Source organism: Schistocerca cancellata, chromosome 3 (genome assembly GCF_023864275.1).
Source record: "Schistocerca cancellata isolate TAMUIC-IGC-003103 chromosome 3, iqSchCanc2.1, whole genome shotgun sequence".
Classification (NCBI taxonomy): Eukaryota; Metazoa; Arthropoda; class Insecta; order Orthoptera; family Acrididae; genus Schistocerca; species Schistocerca cancellata.
Genome location: NC_064628.1, coordinates 6,159,382 through 6,170,037, shown reverse-complemented (window position 1 = coordinate 6,170,037; position 10,656 = coordinate 6,159,382). Strand labels below are relative to the sequence as shown.

At 42.9% G+C, this 10,656-nt stretch overlaps 1 protein-coding gene across 1 annotated transcript in view; it reads right to left on the bottom strand.

Moving 5' to 3' along the window:
* Positions 1-217: 217 nt before the first annotated feature.
* LOC126176771 (troponin C, isoallergen Bla g 6.0101-like) overlaps positions 218-10,656 on the bottom strand; it is a 129,968-nt gene continuing 119,529 nt past the window's right edge. Inside the window, exon 6 of the mRNA XM_049923940.1 lies at positions 218-396. Within this exon, the coding sequence (XP_049779897.1) occupies positions 362-396 (35 nt within the window). The 3' untranslated portion in view covers positions 218-361. The remainder of the gene's footprint in view (positions 397-10,656) is intronic.

The window sequence follows — 10,656 nt, the reverse complement described above, 5'->3', positions numbered from 1 at the left end:
TAGCTAAAGTGTAAAGTCGGAGAACACCAACGACAAACCACCTGCACCAGCGCAAAGAAGAAGAATATCACAAGAAGCTCTATTATTATTGAGACGTAACTCTTCACGTTAACATTTGTAATTTGAGATGTGGGTTCTATAGTAGCCTAATTTGTGAAATATGGTTAGTTAAATTCGAAATAGTGTTTGCATATTCAGTAAATAAGAATTCGATAAATGCTTGTTCCTGTAAACATTTATTAACGATTTTTTTTTGTTGTTGATGTACACAGACAGGCCAACAGAGGACTTGCAGTGGTTGATGTTGTCCTCTGGGGAAGAGCCAGCAGCGAAGATCCTGTGTTCTAGGAGACCGCCTTCTCTAGTCATCGCCACCCGTCATCACCTCCATGAACTCTGCAACGAGACAGGCACAAGTTCAGAACACACACTTACCAAAGCTCACACTGCACATTGTATCAACAGTGCATGCACAACATTACTTTGTCAAAAATAAGACTCGTCAAATTCATAGATATCAAGTTCTTAGAGCCAGCTTGTAAAATTAGAAGGTATTTCGGATAGATATGCTATTTCAGAGAGTATCACAAAGGGAAGTCACAAACTTACGTGTCTTACTGAAGTGACTTTCTTAAGAGACTTGCTTAAGTGAATCACTTAAATGACTTACTTAGGCGACTTACTAAACGGACTTATTTACGTGACGTAAGTGACTGACATGAGTGAATTATTTAAGTGGCTTTGTAAAGTGACTCAACTAACTTTCTTAAAGGACTTTGAAGCATCCTCAACTCTCTTGCGGTTCCCTTTTTAGGTGCTCCTCGTCGACGTCTGCTCATACAGGGTGTTTCAAAAATGACCGGTATATTTGAAACGGCAATAAAAACTAAACGAGCAGCGATAGAAATACACCGTTTGTTGCAATATGCTTGGAACAACAGTACATTTTCAGGCAGACAAACTTTCGAAATTACAGTAGTTACAATTTTCAACAACAGATGGCGCTGCGGTCTGGGAAACTCTATAGTACGATATTTTCCACATACCCACCATGCGTAGCAATAATATGGCGTAGTCTCTGAATGAAATTACCCGAAACCTTTGACAACGTGTCTGGCGGAATAGATTCACCTGCAGATGAGATGTACTGCTTCAGCTGTTCAATTGTTTCTGGATTCTGGCGGTACACCTGGTCTTTCAAGTGTCCCCACAGAAAGAAGTCACAGGGGTTCATGTCTGGCGAATAGGGAGGCCAATCCACGCCGCCTCCTGTATGTTTCGGATAGCCCAAAGCAATCACACGATCATCGAAATATTCATTCAGGAAATTAAAGACGTCGGCCGTGCGATGTGGCCGGGCACCATCTTGCATAAACCACGAGGTGTTCGCAGTGTCGTCTAAGGCAGTTTGTACCGCCACAAATTCACGAAGAATGTCCAGATAGCGTGATGCAGTAATCGTTTCGGATCTGAAAAATGGGCCAATGATTCCTTTGGAAGAAATGGCGGCCCAGACCAGTACTTTTTGAGGATGCAGGGACGATGGGACTGCAACATGGGGCTTTTCGGTTCCCCATATGCGCCAGTTCTGTTTATTGACGAAGCCGTCCAGGTAAAAATAAGCTTCGTCAGTAAACCAAATGCTGCCCACATGCATATCGCCGTCATCAATCCTGTGCACTATATCGTTAGCGAATGTCTCTCGTGCGGCAATAGTAGCGGCACTGAGGGGTTGCCGCGTTTGAATTTTCTACGGATAGAGGTGTAAACTCTGGCGCACGAGACGATACGTGGACGTTGGCGTCATTTGGACCGCAGCTGCAACACGGCGAACGGAAACCCGAGGCCGCTGTCGGATCACCTGCTGCACTAGCTGCACGTTGCCCTCTGTGGTTGCCGTACGCGGTCGCCCTACCTTTCCAGCACGTTCATCCGTCACATTCCCAGTCCGTTGAAATTTTTCAAACAGAGCCTTTATTGTATCGCTTTTCGGTCCTTTGGTTACATTAAACCTCCGTTGAAAACTTCGTCTTGTTGCAACAACACTGTGTTCTAGGCGGTGGAATTGCAACACCAGAAAAATCCTCTGTTCTAAGGAATAAACCATGTTGTCTACAGCACACTTGCACGTTGTGAACAGCACACGCTTACAGCAGAAAGACGACGTACAGAATGGCGCACCCACAGACTGCGTTGTCTTCTATATCTTTCACATCACTTGCAGCGCCATCTGTTGTTGAAAATTGTAACTACTGTAATTTCGAAAGTTTGTCCGCCTGAAAATGTACTGTTGTCCCAAGCATATTGCAACAAACGGTGTATTTCTATCGCTGCTCGTTTAGTTTTTATTGCCGTTTCAAATATACCGGTCATTTTTGAAACACCCTGTAGATACGTATCGTCGGTAGGTTTTCCGGCTTTACTTCCCGACGTGACAGCGACGACTCTCCGATGAGGTGTGGGCCTTGTGTTTTGCTATTACTGCGAGTCTTGTAAATATCGCTTTTATTTAATAATTTTCCCTTTTATGATTAAGACAGGCTGCGCCACCTTTCGGAGGGAGTGGGAACGTCAAAGAGTCACAAAAGTTCATATTAAGCAGTCCGTAAAACACGTAAACGTTCACTTCTGTTAGCGTGTTAGTTAATGCCTACGCTTTCCGCTAGATGGTGCTGACTTACTGCTGAATAGCTTTGGTTCCGTAAAACCTTCACTGATTAGTATTAGCTAAATGAAATAAGTACAACACTCTTATATTTTACTTTCACTCTATATTCAAGGATTAAGATGGTGGTGGATGATGGTCTATTTAAAAGGTTCCTAGCCTGGAGGAATCTAAATAGTCCGCGAATGTCGATATGCACGCGCTCTACGTTCAGATTCGCAACTAACGGCACACGACACTTTCAAAAGTCCACACGTTAATATCTGAATACCGGTACCTTTGAATTTACTGGTATCAGCAGATAATTTGAGTTTCTGTCGTCTGTATGTCCGTAAATTACGCACTGTTTCCTCTTGTCTGACAGGTAGATCAGTAATGATTTCTCATAAATGGCTGAAAGTTTCCTGGAGAGGACCTGTAGTCTGCTCCAATCAAAAGATGAGTATTCTTCAATAACAGCTCACATACACAGGTTCTAGGTTCAGATAGACACAAAAACAGCTTACATCAATATTTTTTACTTCGTGTCCCACTTTCGCATATTTGCAATTCCTCCTTTCCCACGTTCACTCTACACGAAAATGATGCTACTCTATATCACTTTTCTATCCCTGTAGTTGAATGATGCTCAGAGAGGCAGAGAACATCACTTCAGAATGTTCCACAAGGCATACAAGAAGCACATACACCTTGTTTTACAGCTACTTAACGTTGTGATGAAAAACTAATTTTGCTTTTCTGGAAACTGCTACATGTGTTATGGTCCATTTCTGTTCTATTGACTCTCAAGACTTGGCTCTAACCCTGAAGCTGTCCCCCTGCCACTCTGGTAATCACAGGGATTTTGGTTTGTATCCTCGTGGTCTTCCCTTATACCTTCTGCTACATGCTCAGCAAATCTGTCCTTCTCCCTCCTATTCTGGTGCATAGCATGGTTTGTACATCACCATCTGCCGAGTCCAGTAATAGATGCAGCTTAGATATGACACTTTGTTTCAGACAAAAGCAATCTACTCAGTTCTTTACGTGGCTGACAGTTATGTATGGGCAGGAAATCTCAGTTAAGCGCAGAAGGATAGACGTGGGGGAAGTACATGGGTTAAATAGCACACGGTGTTTAAAAAAAATATTCATGCAATTTCACAAGACTGTATCATCCGCATGAAGAAAGATAGTAAGTTGTAAATGTTTTTAACTTGGGCCATAGGACTACGAAGTTTTCATTTCCAAGAGAACCATCCGATTTTACAACGGTAGATATTTCACATGCATGCACATACAAGCTTGTGGAACTTTTTTTCATTTACGTTTAGGATGAAAGTTTTATTTACGTTAGACAAACGTTTCTTCTACTGGGCGAACGACAAACATCCAGACGGTAGTCAAACTCGTCCCATACTTTTGCGTAGATGTCTGCAGTTACTGCATTCACTACTGCTTCTGTATGGTGTGCCATATGCACCAAAGTTGATGAAAGGGGAGACATAGGAACCTGCTGAAACGGATAACTTTATGGGGTTTTTGCTCCACAACACCGCCTCGCACTCCGCGCACATGGGGTAATGATTGAGGGAACGAGCTAGCTGTCCCAGGGAGACTTCTGTCTGAAACAACCTGAACCACAAACTTACAACTTGAGCTAAGGTTATTTTTTTTGTTTCTACGCATAAGTAAAGTTGCACCTTAAGTTTCTGTACTTACTGATGTAGAAGTTATTAAAAGCCGCCCCTGTTGTTTACTGCATAAGTAAAAACGGGCAGTGAATTCCTTGGTGGGTCGAACTTCCGTCCTATGACAGGGACTTTTCATAGTCTCGAGCTTCTTATAAAACAAATACAGTGTTTAACGTTGTCTACCTACCCCTGAGTACCAAATCGTTACAAGTGCCATAAATATTAAGTGAAATTGTAGCCCTTGTTACTGTCCCAAGAAAACAAAGACGCGCCATGGAAATCTAACAAATGAACTTGAGGCCGATCGGTCTGGCTTTACACTTTCCTGAGTATTTCTTAGTAACTCTCTGTTACGTGGCACCTGAGGTTAGTTATCACAGGAGCATCCAAGGTTGTTTGCATGCACATTGCAATGAAATTTTACGAACCAAATAACTGCATGAAAAGATTTATTGACAAAGGTGAAAAGTATTCCTGAACTGTTTTTAAAGTAGAACACATATAAAATCCTAACTCTATGGTTCATTACAGGCAATCTGTAATAACTTGTTGATCATAATTATTCAGCAAGGATTGCGTTTACTAAGGAACGAAAAGGGAACGCATAGTTGCTCACACACAAAGATTCAAACTCACAGAATTCTTGAAAGTAAGATTCAGCATTTTCCTGTAAAGATGGGATCGTGTGGCTCCAAAAAGAACCACGAAAGTCATCTAGGCGCACGGGGCATGAATTTGACCGTGGCTGTTGAAAGAACAAGCTCGGTTCCAACTGAATCTTAAAAAAAAGACAACAGAAAATATAACTGAGGTTAATCGCTTTCGAGAATCCTGATTCAAACCTGAACTAAGTCCCGTCCAAAACCGCCGTTCAGCCGCGCCCAGAAGCAGCCCTCGTGGCCACGCAGCACCGACATTCTGCTGCGACCTGACTCGTCAGCGTTCCTGTAACTTCTGTCCAAAATCCAAACTGCCTTGCTCCACACACATAGATCGAAGAAACTTGGAGGGAGGCTAAACTAATCGCTCACCAAGATAAATTAGCCGGTTGTAGCAGGTTCGTCCTCCAGTCAGAAGATGTTGTTGTTGTTGTGGTCTTCAGTCCTGAGACTGGTTTGATGCAGCTCTCCATGCTACTCTATCCTGTGCAAGCTTCTTCATCTCCCAGTACCTACTGCAACCTACATCCTTTTGAATCTGCTTAGTGTATTCATCTCTTGGTCTCCCCCTACGATTTTTACCCTACACGCTGCCCTCCAATACTAAACTGGTGATCTCTTGATGCCTCAGAACATGTCCTACCAACCGATCCCTTCTTCTAGTCAAGTTGTGCCACAAACTTCTCTTCTCCCCAATCCTATTCAATACTTCCTCATTAGTTATGTGGTCCACCCATGTTATCTTCAGCATTCTTCTGTAGCACCACATTTCGAAAGCTTCTATTCTCTTCTTGTCCAAACTATTTACCGTCCATGTTTCACTTCCATACATGGCTACACTCCATACAAATAATTTCAGAAATGACTTCCTGACACTTAAATCTATACTCGATGTTAACAAATTTCTCTTCTTCAGAAACGCTTTCCTTGCCATTGCCAGTCTACATTTTATATCCTCTCTACTTCGACCATCATCATTTATTTTGCTCCCCAAATAGCAAAACTCCTTTACTACTTTAAGTGTCTCATTTCGTAAAATAATACCCTCAACAGCACCCGACTTAATTCGACTACATTCCATTATCCTCGTTTTGCTTTTGTTGATGTTCATCTTATATCCTCCCTTCAAGACACCATCCATTCCGTTCAAGTGCTTTTCCAAAACCTCAAAGTTTTTATTTCTTCTCCATGGATTTTAATACCTACTTTAATACCTACAACCCTGTCTCACTCCCTTCCCAACCACTGCTTCCCTTTCATGTCCCTCGACTCTTATAACTGCCATCTGGTTTCTGTACAAATTGTAAATAGCCTTTCGCTGTCAGTATTTTACCCCTGCCACCTTTAGAATTTGAAAGAGAGTATTCCAGTCAACATTGCCAAAAGCTTTCTCTAAGTCTACATATGCTATAAACGTAGGTTTGCCTTTCCTTAATCTTTCTTCTAAGATAAGTCGTAGGGTCAGTATTGCCTCACGTGTTCCAGTATTTCTACGGAATCCAAACTGATCTTCCCCGAAGTCGGCTTCTACTAGTTTTTCCATTCGTCTGTAAAGAATTCGTGTTAGTATTTTGCAGATGTGGCTTATTAAACTGATTGTTCGGTAATTTTCACATCTGTCCACACCTGCTTTCTTTGGGATTGGAATTATTATATTCTTCTTGAAGTCTGAGGGTATTTCGCCTGTTTGATACATCTTGCTCACCAGATGGTAGAGTTTTGTCAGGACTGGCTCTCCCAAGGCCGTCAGTAGTTCCAATGGAATGTTGTCTACTCCGGGGGCCTTGTTTCGACTCAGGTCTTTCAGTGCCCTGTCAAACTCTTCACGCAGTATCGTATCTCCCATTTCATCTTCATCTACATCCTCTTCCATTTCCAAAATATTGTCCTCAAGTACATCGCCCTTGTATAGACCCTCTATATACTCCTTCCACCTTTCTGCTTTCCCTTCTGTGCTTAGAACTGGGTTTCCATCTGAACTCTTGATGTTCATACAAGTGGTTCTCTTATCTCCAAAGGTCTCTTTAATTTTCCTGTGGGTTGTATCTATCTTACCCCTAGTGAGATAAGCGTCTACATCCTTACATTTGTCCTCTATCCATCCCTGCTTAGCCATTTTGCACTTCCTGTCGATCTCAGAAGATAGGAGAGACAATATTTAGTTTTTTCACCTCAAAACTTTACGCTCGATTTACCGTCCAAAATTCGAACACGGCATCTTCGGCGATGGGGTCTGGATAATACGAGCACGTCGCCACACGTTTAAAAACGCTCGTATCCTCCAGACCCCATCACGACTGAGCGGCGCTATCCGAGCCGCCTTCGAAAGTACATCCAACCGTGTTCCTCGAGCTCCCACTGCAAAGTTCAGTCAAGAATTACCACCTGAATTCATCCAGTGGCAGGCGTTTTTAATTAAGCCAACATTCGTTCGATCCAGCGATTGTTCATGTTTAGTGTAAGTGACTACAGGTGCATAGTTTGCTGTAAAACTGAGAATGAAACACATTCATGGCACCAATGACTCCTGCCGTCGGGGTTCAGAGGTCATCCTCAGTTCGTACAGGCGGTTGGCGGAGTTAGTGAAGGCGGAAAGCCTCGCTCGCGGGGTGGAATCTGAGCTAACAATTTGTAGTATCGTTCCCAGAACCGATCGTGGTCCTCTGGTTTGGAGCCGAGTGGAAGGCTTAAACCAGAGGCTCAGACGATTCTGCGGAAATCTGGTGTGCAAATTTCTCGGGTGGAGAAATGTAGGGTCCCCCTGAATAGGTCAGGCGTGCACTACACGCCGGAAGCGGCTACAAGGGTAGCGGAGTACGTGTGGAGTGCACATGTGGGTTTTTTAGGTTAGAGAAATCCCTCCCTAGGCCCGACAAGACGCCTCCTGACACGCGACGAGGTACTAGTAGGCAAAACGCAACAGGGAATAACAATATTAATGTGCTAATAGTAAACTGCAGGAGCTTCTATAGAAAGGTTTCAGAATTGCTCTCATTAATAAAAGGTCACAATGCCCACATAGTACTAGGGACAGAAAGTTGGCTGAAACCATATGTAAACAGTAATGAAATCCTAAACTCAGATTGGAATTTATACCGCAGAGACAGGCTGGACAGTGAAGGGGTGTTTATAGCGATAAGAAGTGCAATAGTATCGAAGGAAATTGACGGAGATCCGAAATGTGAAATAATTTGGGTGAAGGTCACGGTTAAAGCAGGCTCAGACATGGTAATTGGATGTCTCTGTAGCCCCCTGACTCAGCAGCTGTTGTGGCAGAGCACCTGAAGGAAAATTTGGAAAATATTTCCAGTAGATTTCTCGACCATTTTATAGTTCTGGGTGGAGATTTTAATTTGCCGGATATAGTCTGGGAGACCCAAACGTTTATGACGGGTGGCAGTGACAAAGAATCCAGTGAAATTTTTTTAAGTGCTTTATCTGAAAACTACCTTGAGCAGTTAAACAGAGAACCGACCCGTGGCGATAACATATTAGACCTTCTGGTGACAAACAGACCCGAACTATTTGAAAAAGTTCGCAGAACAGGGAATCAGCGATCATAAAGCGGTTACTGCATCGATGATTTCAGCCGTAAGTAGAAATATTAAAAAAGGTAGGAAGATTTTTCTGTTTAGCAAAAGTGACAAAAAGCAGATTACAGAGTACTTGACGGCTCAACACAAAAGTTTTGTCTCAAGTACAGATAGTGTTGAGGATCAGTGGACAAAGTTCAAAACCATCGGACAGTATGCATTAGATGATTATGTGCCAAGCCAGATCGTAAGAAATGGAAAAGAGCGACTGTGGTACAACAACCGAGTTAGAAAACTGCTTCACAGCAAACATAAACGTAGCCAAAGCCTTGCAGACAAACAAAAATTACCTGAAGCGAAATGTAGTGTGAGGAGGGCTATGCGAGAGGCGTTCAATGAATTCGAAAGTAAAGTTCTATGTACTGATTTGGCAGAAAATCCTAAGAAATTTTGGTCTTACGTCAAAACAAAATGTCCAGACACTCTGTGACCAAAATGGTACTGAAACAGAGGATGACAGACTAAAGGACGAAATACTAAATGTCTTTTTCAAACGCTGTTTCACAGGGGAAGACTGCACTATAGTTCCTTCTCTAGATTGTCGCACAGATGACAAAATGGTAGATATGGAAATAGACAACAGAGGGATAGAGAAACAATTAAAATCGCTCAAAAGAGGAAAGGCCGCTGGACCTGATGGGATACCAGTTCGATTTTACACAGAGTACGCGAAGGAACTTGCCCCCCTTCTTTCTGCGATGTGCCGTAATTCTCTAGAAGTCAATCCAAAGGGTTGGAAAAGGGCACGGGTCATCCCCGTTTCCAAGAAGGGACGTCGAACAGATGTGCAGAACTATAGACCTATATCTCTAACGTCGATCACTTGTAGAATTTTGGAACACGTATTATGTTCGACTATAATGACTTTTCTGGAAGCTAGAAATCTTCTCTGTAGGAATCAGCATGGGTTTCAAAAAAGGCGGTTGTGTGAAACCCAGCTCGCGCTATTCGTCCACGAGACTCAGAGGATCGTAGCCACGGGTTCGCAGGTAGATGCCGTGTTTCTTTACTTCCGCAAGGCGTTCGATACAGTTCCCCACAATCGTTTAATGAACAAAGTAAGAGCATATGGACTATCAGACCAATTGTGTGATTGGACTGAAGAGTTCCTAGATAACAGAACGCAGCATGTCATTCTCAATGGAGAGAAGTCTTCCGAAGTAAGACTGATTTCAGGTGTGCCGCAGGGGAGTGTCGTAGGACCGTTGCTATTCACAATATACATAAATGACCTTGTGGATAACATCGGAAGTTCAGTGAGGCTCTTTGGGGATGGTACTGTGGTATATCGAGATGTTGTAACAATGGAAAATTGTACTGAAATGCAGGAGGATCTGCAACGAATTGACGCATGGTGCAGGGAATGATAATTGAATCTCAATGTAGACAAGTGTAATGTGCTGCGAATACATAGAAAGAAAGATCCTTTATCATTTAGCTACAATATAGCAGGTCAGCAACTGGAAGCAGTTGATTCCATAAATTATCTGGGAGTAGGCATTAGGAATGATTTAAAATAGAAAAAAATAGGATGATCATATAAAGTACATCGTCTGTAAAGTGGATGCCAGACTGAGATTCATTGGAAGAATCCTAAGGAAATGCAATCCGAAAACAAAGGAAGTAGGTTACAGTACGCTTGTTCACCCACTGCTTGAATACTGCTCAGCGGTGTAGGATCCATACCAGATAGGGTTGATAGAAGAGATAGAGAAGATCCAACGGAGAGCAGTGCGCTTCGTTGCAGGATCATTTAGTAATCGCGAAAGCGTTACGGAGATGATAGATAAACTCCAGTGAAAGACTCTGCAGGAGAGACGCTAAGACTCTGCAGGAGAGACGCTCAGTAGCTGGGTACGGGCTTTTGTTGAAGTTCCGAGAACGTACCTTCACCGAGGAGTCAAGCAGTATATTGCTCCCTCCTACGTATATCTCGCGAAGAGACCATGAGGATAAAATCAACATACCGACAATCTTTCTTTCCTTGAACAATACGAGGCTGGAATAGAAGGGAGAACATATAGTGGTACTCAAGGTACCCTCCGCCACACACCGTCAGGTGGCTT